We start from the raw sequence: 21,722 nt of genomic DNA on the forward strand, positions 1-21,722 counted from the left end.
CTTGTATAGTATCAAGACCTCCACGAGATACAGTACCTAGACTTGGCCGCGTATCTTTCGCTAACCAACAAATGTGGTGCGGCAGGCTTTCAGCAACAGCGTGTTGGTTGTACCAACGGTCTTGCCCATGCCGTGGAAGAAGGCACGCATCTCGGGGGCAAAAGCAATGCTAGCGAGCGACGTATTCCTTATCTCGAGATATCTACCACACCTCCATAAATACGGCCAAAAGCGGATGTAATTTGATGATCGAGCGATAGGCCATGGCATGGGGCAATCACTGCACTTGATGATAAAGCTGGGGTACTGTATCACCCGGCCACCAATGATCGCGGAACCGGGAGCTGTCGCGTCGAACCAATGCGAGGACGCAAGTCTTCGATGGAGACACGGATCAAATGACTTTTGACACAGGGCAGAGAATATATTTATACCTACTTATGGGTTTAGCACCATGGCTTAATTCGTTTCTCTGACTCTGACACTGGTCTTGCAGTGATTGCACGAAGCTTGAAAGGGCACGTGGCAAGCCTTCATCGAGGCGTGTCAATGGAAGGGTCGCAGGCTAGTCCATTTCAGGTCCGGCACTCCTCTGCTCAGTCCATGGCCGCGTGAAGGTTATTTGGGACATTCGGTTGCCGAGCGCTTCGACTTCACATCTTCTGTCTCGAATTTTCTCGAGTTTTCGAAATATGGAGCTTACGGTACATTTACATTGCACCGAAGCCAGTATCTACAGAAATCGACACGACCAGTATGTACAAACGTCGCAATCATATATACAGCATCTGCGAGTCGCCTCGCTCGTGACGGCTCGCGCTCCTGCCTGTCAAAAGGCATGACATTTCATCTCTCTACAAGCACTGCGAATAGTAGTCACTTGAGAATGTACACTTCGTCCCTTCAACACATGTACCGGAACCTCCCCAATTTAGCCCGCCACACTGACCCCACTTCGCAATTGTACCAGCAGGGGCCGGAGCACTGGAAGTGGTAGACACAGGCGCCGGTTTGGTCGAGGTTGACAGTGTGGTAGGCTTGGCAGTTGACGAAGATACACCAGATGCAGGCTTAGAAGTCGATGATGAGGTAGAGGGTTTAGCGGAGGAGCTCACGACAACACCACCAGGTCCCGCAACAGACGTGGTCAGAGAACCGCTCTCAATGTAAACACCACTGAAGTAGAAATCCTCATTCGTATCTGCTTGGCCTGAAACAGGGAGCTCTAGAACACCAAGATGCCAGTCTGCACCGTTCGAAGAGGTCGAGGCGCTAACAGCGGCGACAGTGAGAGTGAGGGGGTTGGACCCGGTTGAGTGCCAAAAAGCAACGGTATTGGCAGAGAAATCCTTCGCTTTGTTAGTATATTTTACTGAGACGTACTTCAGTCGGAATCTCACAATCTCATAGGCAACATTGTGCCAAACTCCAGCATCCCAGTTCACGCTCCACTTGCTTTGCCCTCCAACGAACCATTGCAGTGCCGGGTTAGAGTTGCCAGCTGCTCCAGAAATCCATCCAGACTTCATCTCTGTGAAATGAGACTCGAAGAAGTTGATCTGGTGCTCGCGGTAAATGCTTGGCGCATTTGTAGCTGACCGCATCATCGAAAAATGGTACCAAACCTTCCCTGAAGCAATGGCAGCGGTGGTTTGAGGAATTAACTCTGTCCTCCTCATCGTCTGTCCGTTCCAAAAGGATGTGCTATCCAATGTGAATTTCGCCCCTTGGGTACTGCCGGAATCGGCAGGATTCTTGTAGGAAGGAGAGAGGTTTATATAAGAAGTAACCGCCGACGGCCCATGCTGGACTCTGTTAGTATAAAGCAGTGCAGCTGACACAATGAGGTATCTTACGATGTAGTATTGGTAAGGGCCAACTTGGTTGCTCCATGACCAATTGTTAAGATCCGTGCTGGAAGAGAAGGTATTGAAACGACCGTCCCATAAAATGGCACTGGAAGCTGACCCAACAAGGACAGCGAGAGCAACAGAGAAATGCATCTTTGGAAAAAAGTACTCTGATTGGACCTCAAAATGGGAACAGACGATCAAACCAAACCGATAAGTGCTGTATGTCTAGACACTGGTTGGGACGGGACATGGAAGAATATAAACACTTTCCGAAGATACCCAATTCCAGCTCTCACCAGGTCATATGAACAAGATCGTCTCATTCTTTGACGTGCAAGGAGTTCAAATAAGGCAGCCCGGGCCGTGAGGTAACTGTACTTCAATTCAAATCGATTCGATGATAATAATTCCAGCTCTTTTACCCGCGACAAGCTTTCTCTTCTTCGGAGCAAGCATTCCGACCCTTCAACCAAGAACGCTAGGAAAACATTCAAAACACACCATGCATACCTTGCATCACACCAACTGCAATAAGGTTTCTCCACGTCTTCCCCAGATTCCTGGAATAGAAATACGCCTCAGCCACGGGTCTCTCAATCTCAATCTCTGTGACCGAAACTTTCACGTCACGTTCTCCATTCGGAGCGGCCCGTTTTGCCGCCGTCCATTCGACTAGACATTTATCAAGTCACAATATCTGTTGTGGAGAACGTCTTAATATGTATGCCGGTAAATATCAAGATCGCTTGCCCCCCAGCTCAACGTTCTGTGGATGGTTCAGGAACACCTGCTACCATGCCCTAGCGGTTCGCTTCCACATCTATCCAGTCCACCTTGAGTTTTCGACTCTCGCGCTCAACATCCTTTCTCGGAAAGCGGAACCTCGCGATAACTCAGAATCACGCTTCACAGAAAATTCCCCGAATGAGCATTCCATGTTGCTTGAGAACAACTGGACTAGCATTTGTTGCTAGCCGAGCTCCTAAGAATTCCGTACGAAACAAACTCAGTGCTAATTAACGGGAGCAACTGTGATTCTTGGCAGCTCCAAATAGAAACTGTCCAATCCATCTTCAATGCCCAATTCCTCTCTATTCGTACCGGCAACCAGTCTCATTGGGAAAGCAACGGGAACCTTCCAAGGCTCCGTGCTTGTCATCTCAGCCTTCAACGCAACGTCTGGACGCGGCTTGTCCCACCCAAGCTGTGACATGCACAGTTCAGTGATACTATTCGCGAGGTCAATGTTTTGTGTGCTTGCTGCTGTCCAAGTTTGTTCCATCTCTGCCCACTTTTGTCTAGGTGTCGCTGTCGAGGGTACAAGTACTTCGGGCAGAAGTATGAATTGAGCAATGCCAGGGAGATCGGGGACCTCATTTGAGCCAGCACATAACTTCGACATGTCGGTTGCATTAAAGGGAGGTATTTTTGCAAATGCAAGTATTGGTTCCGGTGCAGACAAGGTGACAGCCATAGGGAGCTGAACGGTTCCTTTCTCGGCAGTCAGACGATCAGGAGCATGTTTCGGATCTGCCCAAAGAGTGAGAGGCATCTCTTTGACGATGAATGTGGCTTTGAAATTCTCCACGGTCTCCCCTTTTGGATCAACGTCTTGGATGGCGACACACATTTTGGAGGTTATGCCATCCGGAGGGGAACTTGCTGAGACACCCATGGGTAGAGATGACAACTTCGCTGGAGCCGTTCCTGGATCAATTTTCTGCATGAGAGATGTATCTTGGTCCAGAATAAGCACTGTCGTTCCGTCGGCTTGACGTTGGGCACTTTCTTCGGTTTCCAGGTACGCTTCCGTCAAGGCGAAGACTGAAGATACACGAAATTGAAAGTTTCCTCCCTTGACAAACCATTTGGCACCAGCACCTGCATCATCTGGATTTGACTGGCCCTCCTTGTCCACGGATGGCATTGGAAATGCGCCAGATTCGAGACTGAGTTTAAGCTGTACCACAAGGCCTTCTGCTGGCGAGCTATTCGGTGACTCGTCAGGTGGCCCGCTCTTCTCACACAGAAGGTAGAACTCTTCAAGAGAGATTGGAGGCGGTTCTTCGACCCTCTTTCCGAAATCAAATGAGAATGAGAAGAACCAGAAGTCAACACTATTTGCCGTAAGCATGAGTCTTCAAGTCATCGGATATTGCGGAGACTTACTATGCACTGCCACCAAATTCCGGTCCTTCAATTTCAAGTCTCGCACCAATGCAGATACGAATTTTGACGGTGCAGAATAGCAACGGAATCCTGCACTCGACGCCAACTTCTACTCCCATGGAGACCCAATAATGCAAGGGTGAAAACTGGACCATGGCTAATATTGCGTAAGTAAACAGTCGAGATCAGAGAAGGCCAGACGTACCATCAAATGCAGCATCTAGCCAAGCGAATACTGGTCCAATGTGCAGCTCGCATCTTATCAGTGCTCCAGTCATGATTGCTTTAGGAGTAATTGCAAAGTAGCATTCTCCACGGATCGAAATAATACTGATGTTGAAGTCCAATCCAAGCCTGGCGGCTTTTGGATAGTGTGTTGGAACCTGGAAAGCGCGGTGGTAGCCTCCAACGGTAAATACCCAGTCGCCTGCATGTGGGCTTCGCCCGAAGAAAGAATAAAGTGCCAACCCACCCTTCAATCTACAATATGGAACGAACACGAAAGATGAAGGGGCAAGAGCAGCTTCCACTTTGAAGCAGTCCTCGGCAAAATTCAGCTCGGCCATCATCACTACCTCAATGTAGAACAATTTCGCCGTCGCTGAGATATCATCTGGAGGATACGAAATCGTTAAGTCGCCAAAAATTCTGAAGACAGGACCAGCGCCACCAAACTGTACCAGAGCAACCGCAGTTGCTGATATCAAGTTGAAGGAGCTTATGGTAAAGCCAAACGCGAACCACAGCTCATCGTTTTTCAGCTGGACCCAAGGATTCTCGCCCCCAGACATCTTTTCTAGGATCGCCATTGGATGATTTCCAGCACCTTCTGATGCACCGTTACTGATAAGTGGGAAGTCAAAGAGTTCTTCTACTGCCGGTGACCGCACGATGGAATTATAGCCGAAGCCTATCCGCAAGCCTCGCAAAATTGCAAATTGGAAATCGATGATGGGTCCGTCCAATTTCGCAAAAATGAACACACTCTTGAACTGGACTCCACGTTCTTCAACTTGTGCATACTCACCGACAGCAACGAACGTGTAAGGTGGAATTGCGATAGCTGGGAGGTAATTAGTTGGGCATGCACGGACGGGCGTATCTCAAAACTCACCTATACCACCGCGATACGCTTCAATTTTCTGGTCACCTCTTTGGATGATATCATGGTAAAAACAGCCAGATATCAGGATCGGCGGGTTATCGAAACTCACTTCCATGCCGTGCAATTGGAAGTCGATCAGGTCTGTCAACGAGCTATCGCCTAGAGCGGAGAGGTCATTGAGCTTCAGTTTGGATATGTTCAGTCCGATCCCGAAGCCAATTAAAGAGAACGACATTGGCCCAAGCTTCAAGGTTGCATCCACAAAGATGTATACGTGATTGTTCTTGTATTGGAGCGACAATCCACTCACGTCAAGAATTCCAAGCTGCTTCGTCATGGAGCCTTTGGCAGGAGGCTTCTCCTGGGCGTTTGTGGCTGGTTGATCTGGGGGCGACGGTGACTCTTGGCCTGGAGGAGCAGGCGAGCCTTGAGCGACATCTGGTTCAAACACATGATCCAGGATCGCCTCATTGTCAACGACAACAATAAAGTGATGTCCTTGGACCAGTACTGTGGGATCGCCTGGGGCATCTTTGTCCGCGGCATCTCGAGTTGCAGGTTTGAAAAAGAGTCTATGATCTGGCGACTCGGTTTCCAACTTCTCGTTCAGAAGGGCGACTTCGTTGCGACTAAAACCACCCTCAGGGATCCACATATACTGTAGCTTAGACCACGGCTGTGGGAGTTCTTTCACCACAGGTAAGCCACTCAACAGCGGAAGTTTGCCCACGCTTACGCGTAAGAGTCGCTTGGTCTCACTGCCAGGGAACGATAGCTGTTCGAATGAAAACTCGATAGAAGACAGAGACACATTGAGGAGGAATACAATTCCTTCATCCAGAGTATTACTGTTGCTCGCTTTCTTTGTTGCCTTTCCTGTGTGGAGGCTAATGAGATGACCATTGTCGCTTCCCGCGGGTGGCTGGACCTCGATGTCGCGGACAAATGGCGGAAGACTTTTGGAAGCGTCGCTCACAATAGAATCAGCAATCATACCAATCGTGGCACCAGCGCTCCCGGCATCTAAGTATGCATCGAATATCCACGTCGGTTCATCATCTTGAGTAATTTCTGTTCCATCGAGGACCTTCAGATTTTTGTTCAGCTCTGAATCTTGGTCCTTGGCCTGATTAGCAGCTGTTTTACCAGTCCGTATGGCATCCGAAGATGCATACTGGTAGAATATTCTCAGCTTCAGTTCCCCAAAACCAATCGTTCCTGAGAATAAGAAGCTGGTAGCAGCTGGAGAGTCCGCGGTACTCGCTTCGTCCCAAGTGTATAGAACTTCAAGAGCATCCAGGCTGAGCTTCCCAATTACATCAAAGATCCCTTCCTTGAATTTGGGATTTATGAACTCGGCAATTGCACCAAGTTGAATGTACTGTACGCTACCTCCTAGAGCCCATGAAGTCGTACCATTGCCGCCCGTTGAGGACGTGAAATTAAGATCCATGGTGCCTGATTCAAATCGACCGGAGACCGAGTCCAGCTCGAAGGTGGTATTCAAACTCAGAGTCTCAACGCTGTCATCCTCTGTGTCTGAAGATGCACCTTGACGAAAGTATTCCAGGGTCATTCCACTCCAGTCAAATGGAAATGGAACCTTACCGGAAGTATTCTGTGCGGTACTGTCTGATACAAGTGAACCAGAAAAGCTCATCTCATATGGCGCCCCATCTGAGCCTTTTCTATACGTGATGAAGGCGCTGTCAAGCCTTGTAGGAACGAATTTAGGAAGTGCACTAAATGGACCAGCAGTTCTTAGGTCAGGCGGATCGGGTAGTGTCAGCCACTTGCCGCGGGGAAGATCTTCAAGTTCATCAAAGTTCGTGTTGAGTCGGTCCTGGTAAGTAGATTTCAATAGCAGCTGTCCCGAGAAAGTTTCGGACGATGTATCGTAAGTAAGGCCAATAGGGAGCGGATGACCAGGAATGCCAAGCTCGACGAACATCCCAATAATAAACGATCCAGGATTGTCGAAATCAGAGCGGCCTGGAGGCTTGATTGAAACTTTCCACAGCTCGAATCCGTTGAAAATACCGGCCTGAGAGGGGTCGATGGCGCCTTCTGTGAGGCCACCGCCGAGAATGTTAGCAAGATCTCCCCAACTACCCCCAAGGTTACCAATTGGTCTGCTTATTGTTGCTGACAAGGAGCCGCCTGTGCGAGACTTCAGGTTTATCAAGAATCCTGAGACCGGGAGGACGACCATAACCTCAAACAATGACCCAATTGAGAATGTATTTCCATCCCGAGTAATGAATGCCCTGTGCTTCAAACGAAGTAATGGGGGATTACTGGCTGAAAATCGAAGCTTTGATTCCTCTACAAAAAACCCAGTTGTGTCTTGAAGGGAGTTCTGAATCGAGCTGAGGTCAACATCGCCACCTGTTGACGGTTTCCAGGTAAGAGCAGTTGAGATCTAACGCTCTTTCGTCAGTAAAGCTTATCAGCAAAGTGAAAATAAGAAGCGGACCTCAAGTGTATTAACATCCAATGCCCGAATCCAGCATGCATTCTTCAGACCGTCTTCGTCGACAACACTCAAGCGGCGTGAGACCCCACCCACTTCGCTACTAAGTACCGAGACGACTGTTGCAACAGGGTCCTTGAGGTTGGATGTATCAATAGCAAATGCTGATACTAGATCTGCAGCAAGAACGTTGTTGCTAGCAGCTCCAGGGCCCTGGAGCCCGAGCACAATCGAATCTTCAATATTGCCGGCTCTGGGGACTTCAAATGCCCTCTGTACGCTGTCCGTTGTGAAGACACAGCCGAAAAATCGTGAGCTTGAGCAGGAAACATTGTCTCCGGACGTGACCCTGGGCTGGCCAGCGTCGATTAGGTTCTCAGTAGTTATGGCATGGTTGATAAAGCCTTGCCAGTCAGGATGAATTCCGCTGCCGTCTGCACTCAGAATCCGAAGTTCTGAATCCCCAGCTGCCATTGTTCGCACTTCAGTCACCTGAAGATGGTGCTCAATCGGTACATTATCTGCTGTGTGCTCAGGTGTCGTCAAATGTGCTTCTGGTGTGGTGACGAGCTCTTCGGGAGCAGTTTCTAATGAATGAACAAGCGCTGGCGTATTTTCTGAGGTTACAGTATGACTTCTGAAATCGTTTCCATTTGGCTGTGAGGTCGATCCAGAAGTCGATTCTTCTATCGGCGCTTTCGACACATCATGCGTCGCGGCTGACTGAACCCCACCAAGCTCATCACTAGCTTTCTCGGGTGGTTTCCTACGAAACTTCTTAATCACTGCACTAAATGCATGATATCTGTCGACAATTCGTCGTCGAAGACGCCTGTCGGACTCCATGTCGAACAGAGAGCAGTATTAAATATCTTTGCTCTCCTGCAATTCGTACAGACAATACCGCCCTTCTAATCGATCAAAGTTCGCGGATTTTGTCGTGAGCAGACTGGATACATGCGGATGTTCAAAAACAGATAGTTGATCTCACCAAGTTCTCCTCGGTCCTCTCCAGCTTTCCATTATGGTGGTTAGGGTGTCGCGTATAACTTGATGCAGCAGGGATGCGATGTTGTCTCACGCTCCCAAACAGTGTGGCTTGTGAATGATTCAGCTCTTCAAAATTGGCGGAGCCTTCCGTGTGGAAGTCATTTCCCACGAAGTCAAGTCCGCTTGCATGCATATGCCCAGAACGCCTTGAAGTGTGCTTGCATTCCAGCTGATATTTAATTTTCAGCTGCGGGGATGAGTCCTTTCTCGCTAAAGTGAGTTTTCGGACAATATCCAGCCCATCGCCAAGCGATGTTTTGATTCGCCTGGCGTGTTTAGTGGTGTGCTGGCCATGATCACCAATGAGCCCCTAACGAATCCTCAACCTAGCTCTCATCTTTCCCATTACTCTGAAGCAAATTTATCAATAACACTGATCACGATAGCTACAGTATTTCTCACTATGGCATCAAAGATTCTTTCCATCGTCGGCTCGACCCTACCTTTGGTCTTCGGCATCCTCTCCTTGTCTTTTGTCGCAGTATCATTTACTTCTCGAGACTGGGTGCGGCAAGAATACTTTCCACCACAGCTCCAGCCCTTAGACTGGAAAGATCCCCTTTTCACGCTTTACCGAAGTCCATTCGTCGTATGTGGTGCAAGTCCTTCCAGGAACGGGTCCGAGATCTTGAGATACGACATCAATTGCTCTAGATTCGCTGTATCCGGCCGCGGAAAGACTGCTTGCCAGACACCAAACGAGACTGACGCCTATTCTTCGATCACAGGCGACTGGCGCATGTGCCAACAGATTCATCTGTCTGGCAACCTCGTTCTGGCTGCTTTGGTGTTCGTTTCAGTAGCGTTGGCAACGCTGATCGGTCTCTCGATTGTATTCATTCCAAGAGCCGTTAGAGGGGGACAAGTCTTCGGAACTCCCTCGGATGTGGAGGACTCGATGGAAGGTTCCTCTCGTAGACCTCAAAAGGCAACAGCAGCTCAGACATCTGTAACAACTTCAACTCAGCAACCGATTCAGTCACTCGCTATTATCATAGCAACCTACGCCCTACTGGTTGCTCTCTCGGTCACCGCTATGTGTACTTTTCTCTCGCAGTTCTACGGTATTCTTGGTTTGATTCAGAGCCAGCCAGACAATGGATTATGGGCATCATTGAGCCTAGGAGCGGTGCAGGACCAGCAAACTGGAGATCTTCATCATGCGCCATGGATACAGGGCAACGTTCTTACGATATACATGTCTTTAGCCTGGTTGTTCAGTGCTTTGGCTGCCGGTGCCATTGGTGGGAGTTGGCTTTCAAATTTTAACACCAGGACTTAGATTACGCGTCACGTTTCTCATTGTCACTGCTTCCCTGTTTGAAATAATTGAATTGATTACTGTTCAGACCAAAACCCCTGTCTACTTGAATCCTCTGTTCAATTGTGACGATCCACACTGTAGATCCGACTAAAGCAAACTAAGCACCTGGGGACGGAGTCGAAACATCACTGTGCAGAAGGGGTCTTGCGAGTTGCAAGTATCCCTCCACCATTGTATATGGTGGCGGATCTTTGCGGATTGCTGTATCCTCCTGATTGACGTCCATCTCGTTGAATCGTGTATCGTGATGATCTCCGGAGATCGGGCCGGGCACGTCGTATGGCTGTAACCATCGCCAGAGACCATGTTTTCCAGACACGGGAAGTCGTATGGCCGGCATCGGCGGTGACTGAGTTGTGTCTCCTTGAGGTGCGGCCCAAGTTTCTGGGTCCAGCTTTCTAGATTCATCATATGTTGTCGGCACATCACTGGATACGAGGCAGGGTCCAAGGCGAAAGAATGCGGTCATGCGTGTCATAGCTTGCTGAATGGTCCATGGTGGAAGCGAGAGGCTTGTGATTGGCAATATCGGGCTATACGTATGAACCGGTGTATATGGATCGATGAGCATAGTCTTGATAATGTATTGGGCCGTTTTTGCTTGTCTGTATGATTGATAAACCCGATCAGTACCTGCTATCTTCAGCGTGACTGGATCCAGGTAGTGTGGAGATAGACGAATGAAGTTGCGAGGTGATGCCATTTCAAAGTCAGAATTCTCTGGATCAGGGGCATAAGAATAGACCTTATTCCAGTTTGTACGGCCATCTGTTGTATTGTCTGTGTCAAACCACCCCACCACGCCGTCAAAAGGTCGCTCGGCGTCTCCCAGCTTGACGGGGAACTGATATGAACTAAGCTCCTGCTGCTCATTCAAGGGAAATTTTCCCAGTGTATTTTGAGCTTTCAACGCTGGTGTAGCGAGCTCCAATGAGAAACCAGCATTGACTAATGCCAATGGCTTTCCAACTAGCGCATTTGCATATCCGGAATACTCAGATGGGGCATATGGCATCGTTCGAATAGCCCCATTGATCATGTGGAAGAAAGACTTCAAGAAATTTCCATTATCCCGCTTATCAATCATTTTAGCGATCAACTCATCAAGCTGAGAAGCAACAGTCTGTTGGCTCGCTCCAGGCGGATCAAATGGCAACCATTTCGAACCAAGTACCGCATTTTCTGGGCCACCGACGCGAACCTCGCGATAAAAGCGACCATCTGGTCGAAAAAATTGGAGCCCAAGATCTTGATAGTTGACAACAATCCATCCAAAGATTGGAGATTCTGGCTTATCATTCTCGGTCTCATGCCAAAAGGGGAACCCCGTACTTTCTGATTTGTTGACAAAAGTGGCGTTTAAGCGAGAATTCTGGTTGATCGCTGGTGTCAACTGCATGAACCGACTCATGGGCCAGGTACCGTGGTCTGGGGCTTGTACCTCAGGGTATATTGTGTTCAGTTGGTTGTTGACGATGTCGGGTATGAGAAAGTCGCTGAGGCACGGGTGGACGCATTCTGGGACCTCTGGGGGGACCCTGAGTTTCCGTTTTGGGGCGGGTAATGCAACACCTTGACCAAACTTATCGATAATATTCAGCTAAAAGTAGTCAGCTATGAATTAACCGCTGTAGTGAATTTCATTCACCTTAGTGATGATGAGTTGCCCATGAGTCACCGACTTGAAAGGTGGCATGGGGTATTCTGAAGCTGGAAAGTCCTGCAAATTGCCATAGGGGGTCATGTCACTAGACAATTTAGCACATTCCGAGGCGTAGAGCATGTTGTTGTTACCTCATGGAGTCAATCAACTTTAAGACATTTTCCGCAAAGCCTATGTCAGGCTGTGCGGCTGGGATCAGAGGTATGTTTGTCTTGCCTGGCTTGTTTATCGTAGGTTTGACATGAGTGCCGATAACTTGAGTTGTGAGATGTTCCTGGAGTCCAGAAAGTGGACAAGACATAAACTGAAGCATCTCGAGACCCCGCATTAGTTCTGCCTGAGAGTCTGGGTCCTTAAATGGAGAGCTAGGATCACTGTCGATGACTGCTTTGACAGCGGCTTTCAAAGAGAAGACAGGCTGAGGCAAGATCAGTGTTCTACCACTAATCCACCGACGGTCACGCTGATTCTGCGGATCCTGAGATAAGACTTCGGACACACCATACCGAAGGTGAGAAGTTGGAAGCCCTACGGGGCTTGGATGTACTCCTACCGTCCATTTCGAGCGGTCAATGTGATAGTAAAGCGCTTCCCACTCAAGAAATAGCGGCTCGAAAGGATTTTCAGTTCCCCAGAACTGAAACCCTCTCCGAGGAGACTGCATTACTGAGTCTCTTGTCTGAGCTCTGCACTCTCCAAGAATCTTTAGGGCTGTTGTTCGTATTGCAGCCGGAAATGGACTGGCGATGCCTTGAAAGATCTCCTGTTCTAGACTGGATTCGCTTGTTGGTGTCAAGATACTGTCAACCCTGACGGGGAGTACATCCAAGAAGTCCTTTGGCCAACCCGACTCTAGGCCGGCTATGCACACTGTCGGCTCCTTACGCATATAGAACGGGTCCTCGGTCACTCTCTTGAAAGATGGGTTCTGATTTCCTTGCTCGAGGTCGGCTGTCAAGCCAGAAGTGGAGTTCTCCAGGTTTCGTATCTGACCGGCAAGATCATCAACTTTGGCACGAAACTTGTCTTGCGTAGTGTTCAAGATATTTGTTTTGTCGCTAACGTACTTCCACCATTCACAAAACAATTCGTGCCTTAACTGAACGAGTTTTCTATCCAGAGCGTCAAAACGAGCCTGTTTCTCGTTTAAATCTAGCAGAGTCGCGAATTGTTCCGGACTTGGTGACTTTGGAGGTTTTCCTGGCTCAGACGTCTCGGCGAAATTCCACTGATATCCCGAAGAGATCGATTTTCCGTACAACGCGTCATATGTATTGATGTCCTGCGCTTTCGCTCGCTCATCGAACGAATCATTCGCTGCATACAGCAAGTCGGACATGGTCAGCACCATTTCAGCAACTTCGTCGGCGGTGTCGTCTCCAAAGATTGCATCCACTTCGGAGCTACCTTTATGAGCCCGGAGAAATGTGATGATCCCATCCAGAGGTGTGACTCCAGCTGATAGTGGCTCCATTGTGAAGCTGGGGCCGAATTTATCGGCCACCCTTTTAGCCTTACTGGGAGGTTTAGATCCCCATTTGAATGGAACTCCGTACACCGCTCCATGGATGACTGATCGAGCTGTCCCACTGACTTCCAGTAGAGAGTTTATTCGTGATTTCTCATCTTCAGAGGCATCTTGAGGAACTGCGAGAGAGAGGCTGAGACCTTCCAGTGTTGTTTTGAACTTCGTCGGTTCCGAGGGCTCCATCACATCACTTTTGGCAAGAGCGTTCCAGCCGATGACAAAATAATCCGCCTTTGCTTCCAGAAGATACTTCGCTGAGCCATCCTGTGCCTGGTACTTGAAACTATCTATGATAGAAAAGACGCTTCCATTGTGTGGCGTATAGTCTGGGAACATAGGATTCGACGAGCTCAGAACCGTCAAGTCCATGAAATGTTCATCATTCTCGACACCTCGCTCTTCCTCTCTCCATCTAGGACCCGGGTTTGACCATCCAGAGTACTCATTTCGCTTGCCAATACAAATCTCAGCTTGTCGCTCCAGTACTTTTCTCCAATCTGGATCGCTTGGATCTGTGTTGCCTCGCATAAAGTTGCTTACTTCGACCTCGATATCAACAGTTTCGTCGATATCCTGAATTCTTCGAACTCTATTACTTTCCACAATCCATGATTGGAATTCTGGCAGGACCGTGCCATCGTCGCTCCGCTGGCTTGTCAACCTTCGTACGACGAGCCATCGATTTGGAACCGTGGGGAACTGGGGTGTTGATAAATCATCTTCCTCTTGATCAGGACGAGCCCCCGGTGAATTTCGACTCTCAGTTGTCTTGCGGGCCGCTCTATAACACCTTGGAAGGCTCCAGTGGAGATACACGCCCATTCGGTTGCGACGATAGGGTGGAGGATCGGCGTCATGAAGGGCAGCTCCAATATCCGTCAGACGTGCATTTGTTTTCGCAGGTGAGGTGAGATGAAAATCAACGTGATCCACCAAGTCATGCTGCATAAGAGCTTCATCAAGCCGGAGTCCCATATAATTTGGTTGTGTCAAGAGACCAATACGATCAGGGCCATCGCTCTCAGCACACTCTGGCGTGAGAACAAAGGCCGAAACATGGATTGGGATTGCAACGTTCTCCATCATAGCAAAACTGCAACGGAATTGTACGCTCAAAATCCCATGTTGAGAATCTTCTCAAAGGCAGCAGTTGACGTTTGCCGATACACTGAAGTCACCACTGTTGGACTGACTGGCCAAGACCTCTCCAAGCCCTCAGCAGGAAACCGCTGCATGTGTTCGGAAGTGGGCAACGATAGCTGAAACATTAATGTTCAGCTGAAGTGAGAGTTGGTGGCACAAACTGTGCCATGAATATGTGGCTGCAGCAGCTAGGCAGCTGACGAGGGGGAAGCTGAAGCCACCGTGCATGAGAAAACACCTGGGGCATAAGCGAGCACTTGTGAGAACTTGGCAGGACTGATTGCTGGATGCGATGCCAGACAATCCGCACTTCTGAGGTGAAGCAGACATGGTGTTTCCAGTCGGAGTTCTTGAGAGGTCTTGAAGTTTTCTCGCTTTTACCATTCCCGGGATACACAGTGGCAGTAATCTGTCTCCGTCGACACTCACCTCATCATGGTCGCCCAAACGACTCGTGGGAATCCGGATGGTCCTCGGTTCTTGACGCAGAGAAATCTCGAGCGACGGATTCGCGGTATATCTGGCGATAATGAATCCACACTTCCCAAGGGTTTCATGCAACTTTTCTCATATTATAAGCCAAGTTTGACAGCTGGAAACTACTGTATCATCGCCGAGCAGTTTATATCTTCAAGCAAAGGACAACAAAATGAACAAAGCCTCCGAATATGTAACCGAAAGGGAACGGCGAGCTTGCCAGATAACCAACCCTCCGAGAAACAGATCCTCGAAGTGATGGCACCGCAGTTCAGCCTGGACCCCAAATTGGTCAACAGCTTTTATCCACCAGAGGGTCATCAGGATGAGGGGCGTATTTTACCTCACATTGTAATCAACGATCCTCATTTCCCGTGGGAACGAGATGCGGACAGTGAATTTGGCGGAGGAAACGATGATCCGCTGGACAAGGCACGACTGAGAGATCCGGATGTCAATGCGGCAGGCAAAACCTTAGACGGACAAGGCAACCTAACTGAGGACCGCGAAAAGATGAGGTATCGGTCCATTATTCCATGGGTTCGCCTGCTCGTGTTTGATGTTGAAGAGTTGAAACTAGACTCTGCTCAGGAAGCACGGGCTCTTGGCGTTCCTGACTTTGTGGCTCTGGACAGTCCCAAGGCCGATATCAAACGCCAGCCTGCTAATGGGGCCTTCTCCATGTTAGCAAAGGATTACTTTGCAATCCCAGAGACCAATCGGCTCCCAATTTACCAGTCAGATCCTGCCGGTTTGGAGGAGGTCAAGACTGGCAGACGGTCAAAGGAAACAACTCAAGTCATATATCCGAAGAAGGATCTTTTCTACCAACTATGCCACGATGTTGAATCAAACAAGTACCTTGCCCATGTTCGCAATGTAAACACCATTGGATGCCCAGATGCAGGGGTTGAGGAGGAAGGCCTCTTCAGTATTGTAATTTCGGCTCGTACAGGTGCCCTCAAGAATCCAACTCCAACCACTCAGGTTGTGCACCTGATTTCGCTTGAAAGCATTCATTCTACCATCAAGATACAAGGGTGGGATTCAACTCAGGGACCACCCGGTGCACAGAAAGAGGAACGTATTGGTCTGATATCACTTTTCTCATGGACATATACTGCTCTCCCACCCAATCCAATCAATTTCATCGATACAATGATGGCAATTGTTGGGAATGAGAATGGGCCGAGTGCCGTTGACCAAGTTCCTCCTCTTCAATCCAAACAAGGAAACAGGCAGATGTTACGATCTAATGATGGACTGATCGATGCTCTTGACAACGAGCTGGATCCAGGGGAAAAGTCACAAAGCAAGCTACTGGCTTCACGACTGAGGCATGGCTATACTATTTCCCGCTGGCGGTGCGAGACTGGCGAAGTTACAGCAGCATTTACTCGTGGTCCACTTGTGCCTGTCAAGCCGGCTCGTTCTCCAAGCCCGGATTGGCCAACTGGCTCCAATACGTCGAAGAACTATCAAATACTCGATAAGACGACGGGATTGATGGATCTTTCCTACTCTTCTGCTTGGAATATGGGTAAAACGCTAGCAATATCAGACACATCATTCAGTGCCGCCTTGCTGCGTTTCCGAAGCCAAATTCATAATGGTGCCGCTTCAATTGCCCGTGCTCAGTTCAACGGGTTACTTTCGCGCTCCGATGCTCTCAAAAAAGTACTTGATGGAGTAATATCCATTCGATCACGCCTCGGGGATCATGTAGCCCCTCCTCGCAGGGTTATTCCAGTTGGCAACCGACATCTCACCACAGCTCTCGACAACATACAACTTGCTGCTGCGATGTCTAAAGCTGTCCTCAATGAGGTTACGATGGCATCACAAGCTGGCAATGAAGTCTTCAACGAGTTCAATGTTACTGGCGAAAACAATACAGACTGGTCGATTATTCTGAAGTGGATAACGGATCGGCTCTACCTAAACAACATCCCAGCACACATTCTGTTTCCAGATCCTACCTTCATTCCAGAGGAGTCTATACGGTTCTTCTACATCGACGACACTTGGATGGACTGCTTGATTGATGGAGCTCTGAGTGTGGGGAATCATGTTGAGAAGAATGATGATATGGTCAAGACTGCCATAAAGCAACTCTACAACGTCTATTTGTCAACAACAGTGCCAAACACATCGATCAAACCACAGATTCCACACTACGGATTTGTTCTCCGCAGCCAGATAGTCAAAGTCATGCCAGACCTTAGAATCACAGTGCGTAATTATCCTGTCTGTATACACTGTCCCCTGCTAACATGGTTCGGCAGGTAAATTGGAACACCATTGACGACAACGATCAGCGCGCTCCCGTATGTCAGTGGATACGCCCCGATGATCATACACTGCTTTGTCTGCTTGATCGACCACCTGAAGAATTGGCCAAGTTCGATTCTGCGCATCCCGATCGCTCTGGAATTGTATTATCACAACCCCCGCATCAACAGCGCTTCAGTTTCGGGCACGCCTACGATCCAGTGGCAAACAAGTTTGGATTTAGACTGCGCCATTTGTACACCACCAAAGATGACGTGCCATCAGGAGAGTGGAAAGTCCTGGAATCGCTCGAACCTGGAATAGAGGCTGCAAAGCAAATCGATGATAATACTAGGGTACTCAAAGTTGGTGAACTTGCAAAAACAATCAATCGAGGAATTCAGCAGGAAATAGGTGCAGATTCACAGAATCCTAGCTCGGGGTATGTGGACTTCGTCCCCAACTCTGCCGAGTTGGCACTGGAGCTCAACGATCCAGCTTACTACTTCATCATATATCCGAGATTAGATGCTCAAAGTACGAACAAAAGCCAGAGACTTAGGAAAATTTGGGCTGCACCAGTTCAACCCAGAGTTCCCGATCCAGAGCCGACACAACCACCGGGCACCTCTCCTCCCATAGGACCTCCATTACAGCCTCCGCTTGCTGATGGACCGATACCAATAATTCCTGTTCGTCCAGATGTTCCTGGACAAGCTGGCAAAGTCATCGTGGTGGATCATCCTGTCATGCCATCGGACAGAGATACTGGCAACGTTCCCATTAACATGATGCCGAAGAAATGCTTTACTATGGATGTCTTTGTTGACTACAGAGGCCTACGACTACGTGAGAATGGAGCCTACGACCAAGGAGATTATATCCCCACCCAGAGCAAATATCTGGCTGGTATGTCTCCCACAAATTTGAGTGCATGCCTGCATATTTCAGCTAACATCATTAAGATCTCATATTCTCCATTAGAAAAGGAATCAATCGCACAGACCCCAGAAACAACCAAATGCTGCGCGAAATCGTGATTCACATTCCCAATACGCCGGATCCAAACGAATCTACAAAGACGGATGCCCTTATCACGAAAGATTGGAAAGGTCGAGCCCGACTTCTCAGCAATCAGCGTTTCGTTACTTTCGTTAGCCGGACACCTAAATATCTGGAGATCCGACTCATTCCACGCAGTGCGGAAATAAACCCGGTGATCAAAATGAATGACAACAAGACGAGGGAAATTAGCTTTGTGTTGACGGAAGTCAATGTACCGAGAACCGCTGTGAAGAAGTTCTTCACGATCAAAGGCGAAAGGCAAAATTTGGAGTTTGGATTCGCTCGGATCGACCTGTGGGAGAGGTACCAATTAGATCCAAGTGGATTACAGGTTGTCAGTATCACTGATCCGAGGAAGTACTTTGTCATCAAGAAGGAAGTGGAAGACTGAGAATTTATTCAAGCCTGATGTCTTTCTACAGTGCAACCCCCTGGCTCCCACGTAAAAGACGGCGCGGGCCGAGGCGGTACACCTGCAAGTAGTACGAATCTAACGCTGCCTCACGTATTCAGGAGACTTCACCATACTTGTTATGTCGAGTCCCGCCAAACTTATTACTATCTACATAGCAACCGTGAGGTTGAATGATAGCAACGCAAAGGCGGCTGCCGAGGACTTATCACACTCTTCACGTTGAAGCCGGGGCTTACACTGTAATTGCATGGCCAATTGACGAGTGGGTTGACCGTCTAATTTTGATAGATCCCCAAAATATACTGCACCCGAGACAGAGGTGGCCCAGCATTGACACGTGCAGCTTTGTATCCGTCTACTATTAAGGCAGGGGACATCACAAACTTGACACAATTTCTTGCCGGAACCCTGCCATAGGGCTGAATATTGCCAACTCAATATCTCCGAAAACCTGCAGATGCGCAAGCCCCTCCAAGCCCACACAACGGCACATTCCATTGCATGAGCCACCGAACTTTCAGCTCCTACGCCTTGCCTTCTCGGAAGTAATGCCCAGCACTTGGCGAAGACGAGCTGAATAACAATATCGTGGCTACCCTGGTTCTTTGTCACAAGATTGGCATCGACAGTTTAGGAGATCGCGCCCTTGTTGTCTTGCCAATGGTCGACGTTGAGCTCACCTTCTCCTCAAGTCGCTGAACACACTCGTTTCATCTCATCACTCGCTATCGTTGCTTACATCCTGATGCTCTGAGGTGACCACTATGGAAATGCAGCAATTGCTTCTTGTTTTACTTGTTTGTATCTCATGTAGTTTTGCGAGTCCCGTCCAAAGACCTCTCGTATCCGGCGAGGAGTTAGACTGGGCAGCAGCAGACTGCTCATCAAGTGTCAGTGCGAATGGAATCGGCAATAACACAATTTGCATCCAAAAAGTCTGGGATCCGGTGATTGACGCAGACATCAATGGAGCTCCTGTTAGCAACCAATTTTGCGGTTATATGATTCCTGCCGGGGCTGGCAAAAGCCCAGTTAAGCTCTTCTTCTGGGTGGTGATGAGCGAGACTGACCCAACGAAAGACCCTGTCGTTCTATGTACGTCTCGTGGAGTAACTGAATTTACTATTCCATATGTATCGAAATTTTCCTACAACATCTTGACCTGGATCTGGCACTGACTCGCTCATCAGGGATGAATGGAGGGCCAGGATCCTCATCTCTTTATGGTCTGTTCAATCAATGGGGACCAAGAATAATCAACAGAGCTCGAACAGATGCTATTGAATTTATAGCAAATCCGTCCCGGATGACTGAAAAATTAACTTGGGTATTCCTTGAGCAACCATCGGGGGTAGGCTATTCTAGGGGAAGAGCGAATGTAAAAGACAGCAAGACTGCAGCAATAGACATCTCAACATTCATTAGCACTCTGTTCCTTCCATCCACTGTATTCAAGTACCATGGAGCCCAGATTTCCTTCCAAGGACGGGACTTCCATATCGCTGGAGAGAGCTATGCAGGGCATTGGATCCCCGCAGTTGGAAGTTACATGGTCAAGAAAAAGAAACTTGCCAATATCTCTCTCAAGTCATTCATGATCGGTAATCCATGGACCGATGCAGCATTGGCAGGCGACGCCACGTTTAAGTTGTTCTGTGGTCCTGTACCGCTCGTCACTCTCCCAGGGGCAGATCCTGCAGATATACGGAGTAATTGTTCTCAGATGCCGCAATGGATCAGCGACTGCCAAAAGGCAATCGCAGAGTGCAGGCGACCGGACAGAAAGAAGCCTTGTTCATATTACGGGGCGTGTCAAGATGCTTGGAGCGAGACATGGGCAGCTAAGTTCGGCAGGAATATTTACGATGCAGCTGAAACTCAAGCTAGTCTTGAGGCAAGCAACAAATTCTTGAAGGACAAATGGACGCCTTTCATGAATGAACCCACCCGTAAGGATAGATTCCTTGTTCCTCGAAGCTACACCTGGAACATGAACAATCGAGAAATGATGATACGATTCGATCAATCCGGAGACCAAACTAAAAGCTTCATTCCAGAAATCCAGGATATCCTGAATGCAGGGTTTGATTTCTTGTTGTACGCTGTAAGTAGACCGTGGAAAAGCAAGTAAACTTGTGTTCTTCCTAACTTGAGATAGGGCGATCAAGATCTCGTATGCCCCTTCACATTGGTGAAGGATACAGCTTTGAACACCGTGTGGACCGAAGCTGATCCAGATCCAGCACTTGTTACCAAGACAGCGAAATTCCGGAAATGTGCTGGTCGTCCGGAGACAACATATAAGAAATTGAGTAGCCCAACTTCACCTGGATATGCAAGTTATGTACGAGCTGGGCGCTTCTCTTATGCCAGAGTCTCCGGTGCTGGACACATGGTGAATGAGAAGAAGGGGCCAGAGGCCAAACACATGCTTGAGAATTGGATACTCAATCGGGCTATGTTCCAGGAATGTGATCCTGGGCCATAAATTATCATTGATAGTCTGTCATCCAACTCTAATCTGTCAATTAGCAATGTACTGAAGACCAGAAGAGACATGAACTGTCAGGAATTTGAAATGGGGGGTTCTCAAGAAGAGAGCTATTATGTACACTAGTCTAACCGCCATTATTCAATGATGACTACTGGGAGCTACTCAGCTTCTATAAGATCTCTTTATGGTATATACTAAGCTCATGTTGATCTGTTTGCCCGGTTTCCGATGCTGCTTGGGCTTGTTGACTTTCAACGCGTTCTCCTCGCTTAACCCCCCTGTTCCAAGACTGCCCCACAATTATACGTTTTTATCATCAATTCCAGGGTACCACCATTTTCTAAGCAGCTTCTGCCCATTGCCTCCTGTAATAAGCTCACTCTTAGTACACATATATACAAGCGAAAGCGATACTCACTTAGAAATTAACCCTATGGCTATGTCTCCAAAATGTTGATAAATTATCTAGCCCTATTAAACAGGGGTTGCCAGAAAAGTAAACAACAAGAGCTCCAAGTCCGCACATCGACCCCAAGTTCAACAAGTACGCAAGCTCTATCCATACACTACTCGCCGACATTCAAAATCATCTCCTGACACATCTGGCCTTCAATTCATGACATCCTACCTCCTCACGATCCATCAGCTCTAGGCCCTCGAAAAGTCAAACATCTCCTGACCTAACACGCACA

The 21,722-nt window shown here is 48.5% G+C and overlaps 6 protein-coding genes across 6 annotated transcripts; 3 read left to right on the forward strand and 3 right to left on the reverse strand.

Annotated features, from left to right (window-relative positions):
• Positions 1-854: 854 nt before the first annotated feature.
• On the reverse strand, positions 855-2,003 carry ONS95_003108 (uncharacterized protein; the record flags this gene model as incomplete). Its single annotated transcript, XM_058496397.1, has 2 exons — positions 855-1,805; positions 1,857-2,003. 2 exons carry the CDS (start codon positions 2,001-2,003, stop codon positions 855-857), a joined length of 1,098 nt encoding a protein of 365 aa, XP_058353648.1.
• Positions 2,004-2,465: 462 nt separating this feature from the next.
• On the reverse strand, positions 2,466-8,446 carry ONS95_003109 (uncharacterized protein; the record flags this gene model as incomplete). The annotated part of the gene is made up of 5 exons (XM_058496398.1): positions 2,466-3,970; positions 4,023-4,179; positions 4,228-5,085; positions 5,137-7,549; positions 7,604-8,446. The coding sequence occupies 5 exons, from the start codon at positions 8,444-8,446 to the stop codon at positions 2,866-2,868; spliced, it is 5,376 nt and encodes a 1,791-aa protein (XP_058353649.1). The 3' UTR covers positions 2,466-2,865.
• A 607-nt stretch (positions 8,447-9,053) lies between these two features.
• Positions 9,054-9,932, forward strand: ONS95_003110 (uncharacterized protein; the record flags this gene model as incomplete). Its single annotated transcript, XM_058496399.1, has 1 exon — positions 9,054-9,932. One exon carries the CDS (start codon positions 9,054-9,056, stop codon positions 9,930-9,932), a length of 879 nt encoding a protein of 292 aa, XP_058353650.1.
• A 139-nt stretch (positions 9,933-10,071) lies between these two features.
• ONS95_003111 (uncharacterized protein) lies at positions 10,072-14,251 on the reverse strand (the record flags this gene model as incomplete). The annotated part of the gene is made up of 3 exons (XM_058496400.1): positions 10,072-11,574; positions 11,623-11,722; positions 11,769-14,251. 3 exons carry the CDS (start codon positions 14,249-14,251, stop codon positions 10,072-10,074), a joined length of 4,086 nt encoding a protein of 1,361 aa, XP_058353651.1.
• A 332-nt stretch (positions 14,252-14,583) lies between these two features.
• ONS95_003112 (uncharacterized protein) lies at positions 14,584-18,512 on the forward strand (the record flags this gene model as incomplete). The annotated part of the gene is made up of 3 exons (XM_058496401.1): positions 14,584-17,017; positions 17,071-17,965; positions 18,022-18,512. The coding sequence occupies exons 1-3, from the start codon at positions 14,744-14,746 to the stop codon at positions 18,510-18,512; spliced, it is 3,660 nt and encodes a 1,219-aa protein (XP_058353652.1). The 5' UTR covers positions 14,584-14,743.
• Positions 18,513-19,300: 788 nt separating this feature from the next.
• On the forward strand, positions 19,301-21,024 carry ONS95_003113 (uncharacterized protein; the record flags this gene model as incomplete). The annotated part of the gene is made up of 4 exons (XM_058496402.1): positions 19,301-19,631; positions 19,727-20,485; positions 20,594-20,640; positions 20,695-21,024. 4 exons carry the CDS (start codon positions 19,301-19,303, stop codon positions 21,022-21,024), a joined length of 1,467 nt encoding a protein of 488 aa, XP_058353653.1.
• Between the last annotated feature and the right edge of the window lie 698 nt (positions 21,025-21,722).

The sequence above is a fragment of the Cadophora gregata genome, assembly GCF_030347475.1.
Source record: "Cadophora gregata isolate MNR1 chromosome Unknown scaffold_12, whole genome shotgun sequence".
NCBI classification, from domain to species: domain Eukaryota; kingdom Fungi; phylum Ascomycota; class Leotiomycetes; order Helotiales; family Ploettnerulaceae; genus Cadophora; species Cadophora gregata.